General features: G+C 44.1%; 1 protein-coding gene across 2 annotated transcripts in view; it reads right to left on the bottom strand.

Moving 5' to 3' along the window:
- Positions 1-1,770: 1,770 nt before the first annotated feature.
- The window catches only part of hapln1b (hyaluronan and proteoglycan link protein 1b), a 31,398-nt gene continuing 14,825 nt past the window's right edge, over positions 1,771-18,343 (bottom strand). Inside the window, exons 1-6 of one of the 2 annotated variants that reach the window (XM_029768975.1) lie at positions 10,204-10,406; positions 9,153-9,284; positions 6,314-6,477; positions 3,983-4,181; positions 2,865-3,167; positions 1,771-2,782 (exon numbers count right to left, since the gene is read on the bottom strand). In XM_029768975.1, the coding sequence (XP_029624835.1) occupies positions 2,493-2,782; positions 2,865-3,167; positions 3,983-4,181; positions 6,314-6,477; positions 9,153-9,255 (1,059 nt within the window). In that variant the 5' untranslated portion in view covers positions 9,256-9,284; positions 10,204-10,406 and the 3' untranslated portion in view covers positions 1,771-2,492. Of the gene's footprint in view, positions 2,783-2,864; positions 3,168-3,982; positions 4,182-6,313; positions 6,478-9,152; positions 9,285-10,203; positions 10,407-18,343 lie in introns of those variants that run through there. The other variant, XM_029768974.1, reaches the window with a different exon arrangement.

The following is an 18,343-nucleotide window of genomic DNA, read 5'->3' as shown; positions in this document are numbered from 1 at the left end:
TCTACATAGGCGTACAGAGGCCAATTATCAGCAACCATCACTCCTGTGTTCCAATGGCACATTGTGTTAGCTAATCCAAGTTTATCATTTTAAAAGGCTAATTGATCCTTAGAAAACCCTTTTGCAATTATGTTAGCACAGCTGAAAACTGTTGTGCTGATTAAAGAAGCTATAAAACTGGCCTTCTTAAGACTAGTTGAGTATCTGGGGCATCAGCATTAGTGGGTTCGATTACAAACAAAGAACTTTATTCTGAAACTCATCAGTCTATTATTGTTCTGAGAAATGAAGGCTATTCCATGCAAGAAATTGCCAAGAAACTGAAGATCTCGTATAACGCTGTGTACTACTCCCTTCACAGTACAGCGCAAACTGGCTCTAACCAGAATAGAAAGAGGAGTGGGAGGCCCCGGTGCACAACTGAGCAAGAGGACAAGTACATTAGTGTGTCTAGTATGAGAAACAGACGCCTCACAAGTCCTCAACTGGCAGCTTCATTAAATAGTACCCGCAAAACACCAGTCTCAATATTTTAATGGGCAAAAAAAATTGCTTTTCTTTCAAAAACAAGAACATTTCTAAGTGACCCCAAACTTTTGAACGGTAGTGTACATATTTTTCGTACTAACATAGTTTCTGAGGCTAATTTCAATATAAATATATGTGTCTGTCCAGCAGGTCTTTGTGATAACGGTCCATGTTTTTTGCTCCTTCCACTAGCGTTCCTGTACTCACCTCTGAGTGCAGTTGTCATAGGACACGGTAGAGCCAAGTCTTGCTAACTCAACAATAAGCAAACTATGTCAGGTCGAGCCAAGTATAGCTAACCTAACACCCCAGGAATGACCTAACATTCTATTGGAGCCAGCTAGCGTTGCTGTAAGGCTCTTAAGCTAGTGTACGTCAGTCCTTGTGTTGTTCTAACATGGGAGTCTCTTACTGTACCTGCAGGAACCAATGGTGTTTTTAAATAGGATGATTATCTGGCCAATTCACTGGGCTAGTCTAGAATGGGCTGCACTGGTAGTGGTGAGCGAGGGTATCGCAGGCTCTGTGTTCATGCAGATAAATAGATATGCCTGAGCTGTTGGCCTGAGGCTTAGCTTAGCCATGCAGACTAACATGGCATCATTAGCTAGCTAACAGCTTGTCAGTGCTCAAACAACCAGTTTCACAGATATCACTGGGTCTACTCATTCACTATAAGAAACTATTTGTGTCAAAAATAGCACCAAAAAAAATATTTTGAAAAAATGGGGATTTACACTGCAAGTGTTGCTTTTGGCTTTCTGCTGTGTATAAAAGCTCAGAGGCATGCCTTGTGTTTCTAAACTAGAGGCTAAGATGTATATAGAGGCACAGAAACTAGTGTTTAACATACATATTATACTGCAGGTCTGCGTGTCACAATACTACTCAGTAAGACAACTATTGCCAGGCATTTTGTGTTGCTGCTGAGGACTAAATGCGGTTTACCTTGTCCCTTCTAGGCCACCGTAAGTCTTCTGACATAAACATTGTCCAGTGCAACATTTGTATTATGGTTTCCTCGTTTGTATGTTTCTGAGGTTAGTTTCAACACTTGAGCCCTGTGACTGAGCACAGAACTCTGGGATAGCGTAGCGCAGAAAATAAAACAATATTTCTATATCAAAAGACATCCATAAACAGAAATACAATTCTAGATACTCACATTCTACATATTCATAGTAAAAAAGAAACTAAACAATGCTAATGGTTGGCTTCTCCTTTCTTCTTTTTTTTAATCAATTTCTATGATGAGAATGATGTTTGGTCCACACACATTATTAAATAAACTAGTCAAAATGATGGTGAAATACATGACACTGTTGTAGCACCCTGCAAAGATGGACAGCAGACTGGATGTTCATTGTGCTGTAGTTGCATTCTATAACATAATAATAATAATAATAGCTTGAGCTACGCTATCTTTGCTTTTTGTGTTTGTGTGAATATTGTTGCTCTTTTGTTTGTCCTGGGTTTAATTGAACAGAAAAGGTAAGCGCCCAAAGGTATCAGTTCAGTTATCAGAAGCTTTACTGGGTTGTTCTCAGTCCAAGGACTTCCTTCAAGCTATGGTATGCCTCGTCCACTTACGATGTCACTTTGGGACAATGTGACATCATCTGTTTCTCCACCACCATTCCCTCCCTCCCTCTCACCAACCCTTTCCCCAAATCCATCGTCCCTTTCTGTTCCTACGTAAAAATAACATACACTATCAGGTCCCAGATTACAAAAAAACATGGTTTGTTAAAATTACTCTCACACCTCTCGTTTTACTGTATCTAAAAAGAAAATATCACAGTTTGAATGTTTTATTTAAATTTTTTATATCAGTAACTTCCCCTATATGACCTCCCTCTCTCTTAACTCCTCTTCCCATCTCCCTCTCCATCCTACTCTCTGTAAATGTATTAGCTTCTCTAGTGTGTGTGAGTGTGTGTGTGTGTGAGAGCGTATTGGGGTTCTCAGTTGTGGCCCTTGAAGCAGTAGACTCCGTACAGCTTGTGTTTCTTGTCAGGGTAGCCGTTGAACCTCACGGCAGCTTCCGTTGGGCTGCAACGCCTACGGGGGCGGGTGATGGGGTAACGGACGCTCCCGTCAGCCAACCAGCCGGCGTCACAGCGGTCGTAGCCCAATAGCTTCCAGGCGGCGTACATCTGGCCCACCTTGGCAATCTGAGCTCCGTCCTTCTGACACGCACGCACAGCCTCGTCATATGTAAGCTTGGAGGGGTGGATCAGGTAGTAGAACCGCCCTAAGAAAGGGAGGGAGAAGGTTAGATACACATGTACACACACACACATCTCCCCCCCACACACACACACACACACATTCACCTTTGTAGTTGGAGGTGAAACAGAACACGTCGTATCTGTTCTTCTCCTTGTCTCTGAGGCCGTAGTTGCGTACCCCGGGAACAGTGTTCTTGCCCCCACAGGGTTCCCTGGGGGTGGTGATGGGGTACTGGACGGATCCGTCACTTAGCCACCCAGCGTTGCACCAGTCCAAACCCCCACGCCATGCCTCGTACAGCTGGTCAAAAGACGCCACGATGGAGTCCTGCTCGCGACACGCCCGCTCGGCATCAAAGAAGTTCAGGTTGTAACGACCCAGCCGAGGGAAGTAGGGGTAGACGATACCTGGGAGAGAGGGGAGGAGAGACAGGAGAAAGAGGGTGAGAGAGAGGGAGGAGAGACAGGAGAGAGAGGGTGAGAGAGAGGGAGGAGAGACAGGAGAGAGAGGGTGAGAGAGAGAGAGGAGAGACAGGAGAGAGGGTGAGAGAGAAGGAGGAGAGACAGGAGAGAGAGGGTGAGAGAGAAGGAGGAGAGACAGGAGAGAGAGGGTGAGAGAGAGGGAGGAGAGACAGGAGAGAGAGGGTGAGAGAGAGAGGGAGGAGAGACAGGAGATCATAAAACATCCATTTGCTTTGGGGTTTTATGTACTCATCTTAAACAGGTGGAAAACATAACACAAGTTGTAAAAAAAAGCTAAACCCCATTAGCTTATAGCATTTGCTCAAATCCTACAATTTCTAGTCCATTATGTGTGTGGGTAGCTGTAGCTCCAGATTGATGGTGGCAGTGATAGTTGATCATTCTCATATATAATGGAGCTGGTCTAGCTGGGTGATGCATGGCGTTATACCCTGTTCCATGGAGGTGTGCCAGGAATGGAAACCTAAATGATGAACTCCATTACTCCGGCCTGACGTGTGTGTGCCCCTGACAGTCCTCCTGGGTAGTCTCAGCTCGCGGTGCTATATATAGCCAGAACCCTGGGCCATTTAGACAAGGACAGGCTGCTACACAGTAAATAGACTTTACCAAAGGACGGTTCTCTCAAAAACTTTGTCAAACAGAGTCCATATTGAATACTAGCTGTTGGGTCGACAGACTGCGGTGAGGACACGCACACTGTGAAATTGTGTGTTTGTGTGTGTTCAAGTGTGTGTTACCTTGCAGGTCCAGAGACACCACACCTGTTCCATCTTCCAACCCGTCGATGACCTCACACTTATATCTCCCATAATCCTCCAGTGTGAGTTCTGTGATGACCAACGACGCATCCGCGGGGGCCGAGTCCTGTAGGTAGACGCGTCCATGGAAACGTCCGTAGCTCCGCTTGTGGAAACCCATGGCAACGAAGACATCCACCTGGAACAAGAAGAAGAAGGATTTGTAAGTGATGGCATCAGTTAGTTCCGAGGTTATTCCACGAAATGAGTGCCTTTTGCATCTCTTTGATATATTAAGTAGAAATTGTGCACCAATTTTGAATTGTAAAAGCCTGTTACATGAAATGAAGTTCCTCTTAATATAGAACGCATGGGGAATTCAATAAATCAGATTTTCAATATGAATAATTCAGCATTTGGACATGTCCCTCCTTGCACCCTGTGTGAATTCTAGAAAGATTTAAACCCACCTATCTTCAACATTTTTCCAAGTTTTCACCATAATCGTAAAGCCCTAGTTATTTTGTTGCTTTGACAAAGTCCATTTTGAAGATGATTATTTATTTAATGTGATTAGTCTACATTTACATCTGTCCCTCATTTTAAGGTCAACCCTGTTAAGTGAACAGAACTCTCGTTTTAATATGGTGAAAAGCTTCCTTTTTAAATTGAACATCTAATAGTCAAATCGTAGTGTAAAAGCAGGTGAGCTGGGCAACTCTTTTTTGCCATTTTCTGGTGTTTGATTGGTACAAGCATAACACTTCCCTGTTACCCATTGATAGACAGGCTAGAAATGTTTTTTTGTTGTTGTTGTGAAGCCTCCATTCAATTGCCCCTCCCTGTTGCACACAAAAAACTTCCATTCCCCGTCGCAAGAGGATTTATGGCTGATCTAAAATGAAAACCCTGTTACGGTCAACCCTGTTACGGTCAACCCTGTTACGGTCAACCCTGTTACTTTATTTGGCACTTATGGGCACTTACTATAATAATGTTTTTTATTTAACCTCTTGAGATGGAAAAATGTATTGTTTTATGTAGTTGAACATTTGTGCTCTTTATGATAGAATGTAAATATTTGGCGACATTTTTTTGGGGGGCCAAGTTACACTTCTCAAAATGCATCGAATTGGTGGAATGACACTCCTATGGGTACGAAGAAAAAAAAAACGTTTCAATAAATTTATAGTAAAAAAGATTGAGGAAGATAAGGTTTTCTAATGTCATCATCAACCAATTAATAGACATTAGCAATGCCTACTCATAATTGGTTAAAATCACACGATGCACACTGATGATGTCATTAGAAACTTATCTTCCTCTATCTGTTTTACTACAAAACCTAGAAAAGCGCAATTTTCACATATGTTGATGTTGGAGTGGTGCTGAAGATGTAATTAGGCACACCCGTTAATTGAAATGCATTCCAGGTGACTACCTCATGAAGCTGGTTCAGAGAATGCCAAGAGTGTGCAAAGCTGTCATCAAGGCAAAGGGAGGCTACTTTGAAGAATCTCAAATATAAAATATATTTTCATTTGTTTAACACTTTTTTTGGTTACTACAAGATTCCATGTGTTATTTCATAGTTTCGATGTCTTCACTACTATTCTACAATGTAGAAAATAGTATAAAATAAAGAAAAACTACTTGAATGAGTAGGCGTGTCCAAACTTTTGACTGGTACTGTATATTTTTAAGGGGGAATTAGATTTCCTGGCAAAAAAGACAGTAAAATCACCAGGAATTCAGCAAAAACTTGTTTAATTTAGGAAATCTGTTCACAAGTACTCCCAGAAATAAAACAATAGTTTGTGTATTAACGCAATAAAGATATGAAATGGTTTTTATTTTCAAATACAATCTCTTTTTGGGCGTAGTTGTGGTCAATTTGCAGTGTACAAATTATTATAATTATCTTCCGGCCCCCCGACCATCAACCGACTAACATCAGCCTCCGGCTGAATCTAGTTGCCTACCCCTGTCCTAGTCTCTTTTATAATATAGGCTATTGTGGGGCGGCAGGTAGCCTAGTGGTTAGAGCATTGGACTAGTAACCGGAAGTTTGCAAGATCGAATCCCCGAACTGACAAGGTAAAAATCTGTCGTTCTGCTCCTGAACAGACAGTTAACCCACTGTTCCTAGGCCATCATTGAAAACAAGAATTTGTTCTTAACTGACTTGCCTAGTTAAATAAAGGTAAAAAAAATGACAAAATATTCCACATAGTGCACTATTTTAGACCAGACTCTGATCAAAAGTAGTGTATTATATGGAAAAGTTATTTTGATTATAGTTTTATGACATTGGTTCAAGTGTAAACACACCTCTTTGAGGTAGTCTGAGGTAAGCTTAGTCCATTTGATCCTCAGTTTGGGGTTGGCCGGCAGTGACGCGTCCCTGTGGAACTTACAGGGCAGGGTGGCATTACCCCCCCGCCTCGACACCACCTTGGACTGCTCCGTCACCACAGAGAGCTGAGGGCCATTCTCTGAAATAAAGGAATGGGTTAAACCATTAGTAATACAGGGGTGGTTCTCTCTTTGTACATTTCTCTGTTTCTTTCTCTCTCTCATACAGTATCTCTCTCACTCTCTATTCCTAACTTCAACAACAACACTAACCCATTGTTTGGTTCACTGTATCTTATCAAAAAATTGGCTGTTTTTTTTCTTCTCTGAATGGTATTTAACCTGTTTGTTATCACGTTATGCCATATGAAATCGATTAGCAAGATCTGGGCTCGGAAACAGAGGCTTGCTCAATAGCTAAATAGTTCCCATCTCTTTTATCCCAAGTGAATTACAACATCCCTGTTGTTCAGCCCTGTCACAAAAACCATGTTAGTTTAATTTTGATTTAAACAATATAGTTCTACATTGTATTTTTAAAATATATATTATAATGTAGCATGTTGTGTAATGCTGATTTAATGTAAGGGACCAGAGTATTAGGAGAACCCCTGGAGTCAAATATCAGGTTCCAAAAATCTGACTGAGATAATAATGTGTTTATTATGATGTTTATAGATATAGTAATAATATGAGCTACTGCCAGTCAACCACACATAATAACATTATACTTAGGGTCTCATTAACATATATTTACATCCACATGCAAACCAATCTGTTTCCAACACCAGGTATAAAAATCACTCCAAACCAGGGAGATTATTAACGTCGAAATTGGACATATATCCACGTCCTGAGGATGTCGGGAAATGCCTTCAAAACAGGCCACTAGGGGAAACAGTGAGCGTTAGTACCGTCAAGTAGGGTGTTGTGGATTAGGGTGGTGGATAGGTGACTTCTGGCTCAGAAGGTTGGGTGTTTGATCCCAGTTGTGGAAACTAGTTTTACATTTTTGTTTTAACCCTTTCCCAAACGTTAACCCTTCGGAATGGGTGCCTAAACGTAATGTTTTAACCCTATCCCAAACCTTAGCCTTAGCCGAACCATTCGCAATGAGTGCCTAAGCTTAACCCTTAACTTCGAAATTTGACGTTTGGAGAAATTGAACGATACAGAGCAGCAGGATGAATGTTACAGAGAAGCAGGAGCAACAAAAACACTTCGAAATTGTACGTTTGGAGAAGGTGGATAGACGTCTAATTCTGCAGTGAGACTGTGAGAGCTTGTTGCTCTAAACACCCCCACCTCCTTAAACAGAATCTGGTTTTCTCTAATACAGCTTAACTGTGCATTCCATCACTACCTCATCTTGTGTTTGATGTTTATTTAATCCTCTCTTCCTGGTGTGGAGAAAATTGATGATTCTAATATATCTGGAGGCACTATGTAATGTACACAACGGAGCGTCCTCAGTCAACCTGTGTAGTGGCAGCGTTGTTGGGTACACAACGTTTTACTGGTACAGTAAGGTTCTATAGTCTCACTGCTACAAGCTAAACTTCCATTTCAATCACCCACCAGAAGCAACTTTCACTTTTTCAAAAACAATGATTGGTTTCTACAGTACTTCAATACAATTGGTGCAGCACATAACATTTTTACATTTACATTTTAGTCATTTAGCAGATGCTCTTATCCAGAGCGACTTACAGTAGTGAATGCATACATTTCATACACGGTTGAGGGGTAGGTTTAAAGACCTGCTGTGACCCTCCTCTGTATTATGATCCCCAAATCAGAATTGTAGTGGTTAATACATTTTTCTGTTAGGGCAAATCAAGTCTTGACTTTTTAAAGTGGAAATTGAAAACCTTAGAAAACTTTTTAAACCTTAAATACACTAACTTTTTAAACCTTGAATACACTACTCTCAGCAATAAAACAGTGATCAAATTAAGATCCTACATCTGTACATCCCTGTTAGGACCATACGAACCCATGCTAGGCTGACTGACTGATGGCACATTGATCCTATAGGAGTCCTATACTGACAATAGGAGTGAGTTAGCACTTCCTCTCTCCAGCCAACTCAGTGAATCTGCCTCCTGAAACTACGATCGATCCTGAAGCTAATTTCTACACAAAAGTTCAACAGAACTGCTTACCACACACACAGTACAGGATACTGCTTTAGCTGGAGAGCTGCACCCGACATACTACTGCTGGGTACCACACTCTACCTACTGTGTGTAGTAAAACCGCCTTTATATCGTCACTGCAGAAAGAGTACAGTAGCCAATACACATTCACTGCACCTGCTTTCTAAACATGGCACAAACAGGGACATATCTGACCTGCAATCTGCCTCTACAGCCCAAATAAAGAGAGATAGCAGATAGGATATCAGAGAAAACAAGACCCCAGATAGCTGCCCTATCTCTCTCATTCAACAGTTGCAGTGCGTGGGGATACACACACACACACACACACACACACACACACACACACACACACACACACACACACACACAGGCGTGCGCACAAACACACACGCACACACACACACACACACACACACACACACACACACACACACACACACACACACACACACACACACACACACACACACACAGAGATAAGATGATACTATGGAACCACAGGAGACATTCCAGGAGTGTGTGTCATAAACGAAACACAGCGACAGGTAAATGTACATTTTAGCCACTCAGCACACACTCTTATCCAGAGTGACTTTCAATTAGAGGTGTTAGACTATCATTGCAGACTGATGGTCATACACCACCACATCTACCTTGTACATAGATGGTTCTGTAGTGCTCCAGTTCAGGGTAGGCCGTGTCAAAGTTGTCGGCCAAGCTCAGAGAGACCAGGGCACAGATCAGCACAGGAAGCATCTTCTGTCACTACACCCGGGATCTGCTCACTGCACAGAGAGAGAGAGGGGGGGAAGAGAGAGAGGGTTAGGAAATCCTTACATACCAGCAAAACACCTGCCTCCGTAAAGTGTGTGTGTCTGTAGTGTGTTGTGTGTGTTGTGTGTGTGCATGTGCGTGTGTGTGACCTGAGAATATCCCTCTGTACAGAATATATATCTGCAGTGCTGTAAGTTCCCTCTGGAGCAGTCTGATTGCAATAGGAATGCAGCACTCTCTGTGTCCTTGTCACAGCAAGCACCCCCCCCCCCCACCACCCCCCCCCCCACCACCCCCCCATTCACACACACACACACACACACACACACGCACACACACACACCAGAGATATATAGGGCAGTAGCAGAAAGATTTATAGCATGGCATGAGTAAGCAAAACTAGTTATTCTCACTGTCATCACCGTCATCATCACAATCATGATAACTACAGTAGTCATTACCCTCATTGTCATCATCAATGTCATTACCACTCATCATCTCAATCCTTATCATTATCATCATCAGCGTCCCTCGGCATTATTCTCACCGTTACACTCGTATCAATATCATCATAAGCATCACTCTATCACAATCATCACCAACATAACCTATTCATGTGAAATATACATCTCACATAATCACTATCCATATCACTAATCACAACCACACAGAGTACCTGTTCCTGTAGAACACCGAAGAAGCTCTAGACTCTGTAAGAAGAGTACACAGAGTACTACACACACAGAGTACTACACACACAGAGTACTACACACACAGGGAGAGGATCATATCGCGTCCCAGGGAGCCAGCCGGAGGGGAAACTTTGCCAAACACACTTTTCTCACCAGCGCCCTCACACAATATCCATCTTCAGCCCTGTCCACACACACACACAGACACACATCCCAAAATGAGAATAGGAGGACTCACCATCTCAAAGTACAGCGTATACACGCACTCCTTCCCCTACTCCTAAAGAGTGTGTGAGCACAGCCATGCAAACACGCAGCGTGTGAGCAGCGTGTGTGTGTGTGTGTGTGAGAGGTTTCTGTGTGAGCAGTGTGTGTGTGTGTGTGTGTGTGTGAGCGGTATGTGGTGAGTGGTGTGTGGGTTCTCCGCAGTCACTCTGATTGATCCTCAATTATTTCTTTCCCTTCATTCACTCCCTCCATCCCCTGGTGCTGACGCACTGGCTGACACTGCCAGGTAGGGCTTCTGCAGTCAGCAGAACACTACTCTGCAGAGCACACACACACACACACACACACACACTGATACAGTATGCACTAACGCACGGACGCACACCACCCTCATCCCCCTCCCAGCCTGAAAATAGTAATTAAAGCAGACCAGGATGTGGGGAGTGATAAGAGAGAGGAGAAATAGAGTGAGGAGAGAGAAAGGAGAGGAAAAGGGAGAAAGAGTGCGGAGAGAGATGAATTGAGTGATAGAGAAGAGAGAGAGAGAGAGAGAGAGAGAGAGAGAGAGACGGGGAGAGGTGATGAGATGTCCTTTCCTCAGGGAAGGAGAGAGAGAAAACAGCGAGAGAATCTCCTCAACTGAGTTCTCCTCTGCAGGAGAGAGAAATGAAGTGTAAAATAACTTAGAGAGAGAAAGGGGGGAGGAGAGGGAGTGGGGAGATATAGAGGGGCAAAGAGAGAGAAAGGGGGGAGGAGAGGGAGTGGGGAGATATAGAGGGGCAGAGAGAGAGAAAGGGGGGAGGAGAGGGAGTGGGGAGATATAGAGGGGCAAAGAGAGAGAAAGGGGGGAGGAGAGGGAGTGGGGAGATATAGAGGGGCAGAGAGAGAGAAAGGGGGGAGGAGAGGGAGTGGGGAGATATAGAGGGGCAGAGAGAGAGAAAGGGGGGAGGAGAGGGAGTGGGGAGATATAGAGGGGCAGAGAGAGAGAAAGGGGGGAGGAGAGGGAGTGGGGAGATATAGAGGGGCAGAGAGAGAGAAAGGGGGGAGGAGAGGGAGTGGGGAGATATAGAGGGGCAGAGAGAGAGAAGGGGGGAGGAGGGGGAGTGGGGAGATATAGAGGGGCAGAGAGAGAGAAAGGGGGGAGGAGAGGGGAGTGGGGAGATATAGAGGGGCAAAGAGAGAGAAAGGGGGGAGGAGAGGGAGTGGGGAGATATAGAGGGGCAGAGAGAGAGAAAGGGGGGAGGAGAGGGAAGTGGGGAGATATAGAGGGGCAAAGAGGAGAGAAAGGGGGGAGGAGAGGGAGTGGGGAGATATAGAGGGGCAAGAGAGAGAGAAAGGGGGGAGGAGAGGGAGTGGGGAGATATAGAGGGGCAGAGAGAGAGAGAAAGGGGGGAGGAGAGGGAGTGGGGAGATATAGAGGGGCAAAGAGAGAGAAAGGGGGGAGGAGAGGGAGTGGGGAGATATAGAGGGGCAAAGAGAGAGAAAGGGGGGAGGAGAGGGAGAGTGGGGAGATATAGAGGGGCAGAGAGAGCGAAAGGGGGGAGGAGAGGGAGTGGGAGATATAGAGGGGCAGAGAGAGAGAAAGGGGGGAGGAGAGGGAGTGGGGAGATATAGAGGGGCAGAGAGAGAGAAAGGGGAGGAGAGGGGAGTGGGGAGATATAGAGGGGCAGAGAGAGAGAAAGGGGGGAGGAGAGGGAGTGGGGAGATATAGAGGGGCAGAGAGAGAGAAAGGGGGGAGGAGAGGAGTGGGGAGATATAGAGGGGCAGTGAGAGAGAAAGGGGGGAGGAGAGGGAGTGGGAGATATAGAGGGGCAGAGAGAGAGAAAGGGGGGAGGAGAGGGAGTGGGGGAGATATAGAGGGGCAAGAGAGAGAAAGGGGGGGAGGAGAGAGGGTGGGGAGATATAGAGGGGCAGAGAGAGAGAAAGGGGGAGGAGAGGGAGTGGGGAGATATAGAGGGGCAGAGAGAGAGAAAGGGGGGAGGAGAGGGAGTGGGGAGATATAGAGGGGCAAAGAGAGAGAAAGGGGGGAGGAGAGGGAGTGGGGAGATATAGAGGGGCAGAGAGAGAGAAAGGGGGGAGGAGAGGGAGTGGGGAGATATAGAGGGGCAAAGAGAGAGAAAGGGGGGAGGAGAGGGAGTGGGGAGATATAGAGGGGCAAAGAGAGAGAAAGGGGGGAGGAGAGGGAGTGGGGAGATATAGAGGGGCAAAGAGAGAGAAATAACAGCTCTGCAGCAGTATAAGGGACGCAGAGGTTTAGTATCAATAAGACACGCTACATTGACCAGCCTTTAATACAGCTACTGTAGATTAAGCACACATAGTCCTCAAAGAAGGGAACAGGTGTGTATGTGCATGCATTCACCTGTTCCCAATCACAGCCTATAACCCTGGGAACTCAACCACTCACACATATACACACACACACGGCATGTGTGTTTGTCACAATACCTGATGTCACCGGTAAAGACAAGTGTGTGTGTGTGTGTGTGGTTTGGTATGGTTTCCTTGTGGGGACCAGAAGTCCTGGTTTGGTATTAGTTTTAGGGTTAGGGGTTTAGGGTTAGGTTTAGAGTTAGGGGTTATGGAAAATATGTTTTTTTTTTAAGGAAATGAATGTTTTGGTCTCCACAAGGATAGTAAAACAAACTGTGTGTGTGTGTGGACGCTCATCAGCTGTGATGCTGTGATGATGGAGCTGTGTTATGAATTATCTTAGAAGAGTCTAAGTATCTCTGATGGAACTATTGACAACTAAGACCATGATGTTATGTTTGCATTGAAGAAAGGACTGATAGGGCACAGATACAGCTGTAGTGGAATACGAGAAGGATGTGGGGGACAGGTCATCATTGTAAAGAAGAATTTGGTCTTAATTGACGTACCTGTACAGATAAAGGTGGAGCATATAGTACCAGTCAAAAGTTTTGAAACACCTACTCATTCAAGGGTTTTTCTTTCTTTTTTAAAAACTATTTTCTACATTGTAGAATAACAGTGAAGACATCAAAACTATTAAATAACACATATGGAATCATGTAGCAACCAAAAAAGTGTTGAACATAACAAAACATATTTTAGATTCTTCAAAGTAGGCACCCTTTGACTTGATGACAGCTTTACACACTCTTGGCATTCACCTGGAATGCCAGCTTCACCTGGAATACTCTTCCAACAGTCTTGAAGGAGTTCCCACATATGCTGACCACTTGTTGGCTGCTTTTCCTTCACTCTGCGGTCCAACACTGTTGAAAAACAAAATGATAGTCCCACTAAGCGCAAACCAGATGGGATGGCGTATCACTGAAGAATGCTGTGGTAGCCATGCTGGTTAAGTTTGCCTTGAATTCTAAATAAATCACAGACAGTGTCACCAGCAAAGCACCCCCACATCATCACACCTCCTCCTCCATGCTTCACAGTGGGAACCACTGTTCACCTACTCTGTGTCTCACAAAGACACAACGGTTGGAACCAAAAATCTCAAATTTTGACATCAGACCAAAGGACAGATTTCCACCTGTCTAATGTCCATTGTTCGTGTTTCTTTCCCAAAGCAAGTATTTTCTTATTATTGGTGTCCTTTAGTAGTGGTTTTCTTTGCAGCATTTCGACCATGAAGGCCTGATTCCCACAGGCTCCTCTGAAAAGTTGATGTTGAGATGTGTCTGTTACTTGAACTCTGTGAAGCATTTATTTGGGCTGCAAACTGAGTTGCAGTTAACTCTAAGGAACTTATCCTCTGCAGCAGAGGTAACTCTGGGTGTTCCTTTCCTGTGGCGGTCCTCATGAGAGCCAGTTTCATCATAGCGCTTGATTGTTTTTGCGACTGGACTTGAAGAAACGTTCAAAGTTCTTGAAGTTTTCTGCATTGGTCGACCCTCATATCTTATAGTAATGATGGACTGTCATTTCCCTTTGCTTATTTGAGCTGTTCTTGCTATAATATGGACTTGGTATTTTACCAAATAGGGTTATCTTCTGCATACCATCCCTATTTTGACACAACACAACTGATTGGCTGAAACGCATTAAGAAGGAAAGAAATTCAACAATTTTACTTTTAACAAGGCACACCTGTTAATTGAAATGCATTCCTCATGAAGCTGGTTGAGAGAATGCCAAGAGTGTGCAAAGCTGTCGTCAAGGCAAAGGGTAGCTACTTTGAAGATTCTTGATATAAAATATATTTTGATTTGTTTAACACTTTTTGGTTACTGCATGATTCCATATGTGTTATTTCATAGTTTTCTAATCAAATCAAACTTTATTTGTCACATGTGCTGAATACAAAATGTGTAGACCTTACCGTGAAATGTTTACTTACAAGCCCTTAACCAACAATGCAGTTCAAGAAAGAGTTAAGAAAATATTTACCAAATAAACTAAAGTAAAAAATAATAAAAAGTAACACAGTAAAATAACAATAACGAGGCTATATACAGGGGGTATCGGTACCGAGTCAATGTACGGGGTACAGGTTAGTCAAGGTAATTTTTTCATGTAAATAGGGGTAAAGTGATTATGCATAGATAATAAACAGTGAGTAGCAGCAGTGTAAAAACAAATGGGGGGGAGGTGGGGTATCAATGTAAATAATCTGGGTGTCCATTTGATTAATTGTTCAGTAGCCTTATGGCTTGGGGGAAGAAGCTGTTTAGGATCCTTTTGGTCCGAGACTTGGTGCTCCGGTACCGCTTGCTGTGCGGTAGCAGAGAGAACAGTCTATGACTTGGGTGACTGGAGACTTAAACAATTTTTTGGGCTTTCCTCTGACACCGCCTAGTATATAAGTCTTGGATGGCAGGAAGCTTTGCCCCAGTGATGTACTGGGCCGTACGAACTACGCTCTCTAGTACCTTACGGTGAGATACCGAGCAGTTGCCATACCAGGTGTTGATGCAACCGGTCAGTATGCTCTCAATGGTGCAGCTGTAGAACTTTTTGAGAATCTGGGGACCCATAACAAATCTTTTCAGTCTCCTGAGGGGGAAAAGGTGTTGTCGTGCCCTCTCCACGATTGTCTTGGTGTTTTTGGACCATAGTTTGTTGGAACTTGAAACTCTCGACCTGCTCCACTACAGCCCCATCGATGTTAATGGGGGCCTCTTCGGCCCGCCTTTTCCTGTTGTCCATGATCAGCTCCTTTGTCTTGCTCACATTGAGGGAGAGGTTGTTGTCCTGGCACCACACTGCCAGTTCTCTGACCTTCTCCCTATAGGCTGTCTCATCGTTGTCGGTAATCAGGCCTACCACTGTTGTCATCACCAAACTTAATGATGGTGTTGGAGTCATGTTTAGCCACGCAGTCGTGGGTGAACAGGGAGTACAGGAGGGGACCAAGCATGCACCCCTGAGAGGCCCCAGTGTTGTTGTCTACTCTTACCATGTGTTGATGTCTACCCTTACCACCTGGGGGACGGCCCATCAGGAAGTCCAGGATCCAGTTGCAGAGGGTGGGGTTCAGTACCAGGGTCTTTAGCTTAGTGATGAGCTTTGTGGGCACTATGGTGTTGAACGCTGAGCTGTAGTCAATGAACAGCATTCTCACATAGCTGTTCCTTTTGTCCAGGTGGGAAAGTGCAGTATGGAGTGCGATTGAGATTGTGTCATCTGTGGATCTGTTGGGGCAGTATGTGAATTGGAGTGGGTCTAGGGTATCCAGGATGATTCTGTTGATGTGAGCCATGACCAGCCTTTCAAAGCACGTTATAGCGACCGATGTGAGTGCTATGGGGCGGTAATCATTTAGGCAGGTTACCTTCGCTTCCTTGGGCACAGGGACTATGGTGGTCTGTTTGAAACATGTAGGTATTACAGACTCAGTCAGGGAGAGTTTGGAAATGTCAGTGAAGACACTTGCCAGCTGGTCCGCACATGGTTTGAGTATACATCCTGGTAATCCGTCTGTCCCTGCGGCTTTGTGAATGTTGACCCGTTTAAAGGTCTGGCTCACATCTGCTACCGAGAACGTTATCACACAGTCGTCGGGAACAGCTGGTGCTCTCATGCATGTTTCCGTTTTGTTTGCCTTGAAGCGAGCATAAAAGGCATTTAGCTCGTCTGGTAGGCTCGCGTCACTGGGCAGCTTGCGGCTGGGTTTCCCTTTTCAGTCCGCAATAGTTTTCAAGCCCTGCCACATCCAACTAGCATCAGAGCCGGTGTAGTAGGATTCAATCTTAATCCTGTGTTGACGCTTTGCCTGTTTGATGGTTAGTCTGAGGGCGTTTTGATGTCTTCACTATTATTCTACAATGTAAAAAATAAAGAATCACCCTGGAATGAGTAGTTGTGTCCAAACTTTTAACTGGTACTGTATATTTTTTTAAATGTCTGTCAGTCTGTCCCTGGCATCGATTCAACAACACAGGGCAACTCCCAGTTGCTGATCATGTTCAGTTACAACACCAAGCTACGGGCAACACACTGTAATACAGCAGAGTAAACACAGAGAGAGAACGAGACAGAAAGAGAGAGAGATTTTACTTGACTTGAGTTGGAGTGTATGTATCAACAGTTAGACAAACGATGGGGATACAATATCAAAGAACAGCTGATGGTGAGACAGAGAGCAAGAGCAAGAGAAAGACAGAGACACACACACACAAACACACACATACACTTAAGGTGCTCATTGCCAAGATCAAATATAAAGTATACAGATGATGTCACAGTAATCTAAGTACTGGGTGGGTTCTTACTTAAACACTCAAATCAGGCTGTCTCACACACCACACACACGCACACACACACACACACACACACACACACACACACACACACACACACACACACACACACACACACACACACACACACACACACACACACACACACACACACACACACACACACACACACACACACACACACACACACAGGCTAAGACATTGCAATCAGGCTATCACAGTGAAAACCAGCTGGCGCCCTCACTTTATATTTCCATTCCTGGGAACACAGTTCTGGGAACATGTCTATTAACCTCTACACGACAATCACACACAGACTAATGGTTAATGCAATAGAGAATGGGGTTTACACTGTCATCTTTACGAGAATTTAGCATTTAAAGGGATAGTTCACCCAATGACATAATGACTGGTGTGTTCCCTTGCCTGAAAGTAGCTGGGCCAATGAAGACCACAATCCACACTCTGGGCACAAATCACCTCAAAGTAACTATCCCTTTAAAGCGTTGACCCCTTTCCCATATTGATGAATGAACGTGTGCCAAGCTCTTTCACAAGGCACTCAGGATACTGGATATGAGATGACTAAAGCTTTTGGGTTAACTTTTGGACACATACACACACTTAGGGTGCATCGGTGGAGGATTGCACAAACACTTTCCAGCACAAACTTAAAGCAGACTGAGTGGGGGCTCCAAGACAAATATGTCCAAGAAACACTGTGAGGTCTCCCACCTCTGTCTCTCCGATCCAATCCCCTCCCAACCCATAGGCCCCTGGTTTTGGCCCTTTCCAGCCTCCATCCCCCCTTTGGCCCCTGGGTCCATGCTCTGGCTTTGTATATGGCAACCCACAGCACCAGCAATAATATGATTTGGGGAGTCATTGTTCCTGTCCTTTCTGTTTTTCACTGAGTGGATTGTAATGAAAAGACAATAATATAATTCCCTTAATAAACGATTGTTGAATTTCTTATCTAGTAAACCTATGCCATTCACCTGGATATCGTTTACAATAGGCGATATTCCAAAATATGCATTATTCTGAAGTAAAGATTTTATCCCACTAGGTATAGCTTTAATAACAGTGTCATATTCCTTGCTTGAAACCTCAAAGTTGTATCTTTCCATAAATTCTCTCCTGGTAAATAGATTCCTACTAATACTAACTAATTGGCTGACAAGGACAATGCTTTTAGAGAACCATTTACGGTAAAATAACATCTTGTTTCTATATATCGACCCATTAGTCCATATAAAACATTTATGAGGTGAAAAGTTGTGTTTATACAGCAAAGCCCAGCACATTAAAGCCTGCTTGTGAAAAGCCGCCAATTTCACAGGAAGTTTACCCACAATATACAGACATTGTAGTAAAAAATGAAGCACTCTGAGCTTCTGAAAAACAAAATGAGGTATAATATTCCAGAAACTATGAGGATTTTTTATGGACCTTTTTAACTCA

This window comes from Salmo trutta, chromosome 12, assembly GCF_901001165.1.
Source record: "Salmo trutta chromosome 12, fSalTru1.1, whole genome shotgun sequence".
Taxonomy (NCBI): domain Eukaryota; kingdom Metazoa; phylum Chordata; class Actinopteri; order Salmoniformes; family Salmonidae; genus Salmo; species Salmo trutta.
This window is presented reverse-complemented; position numbering and strand designations above follow the sequence as displayed.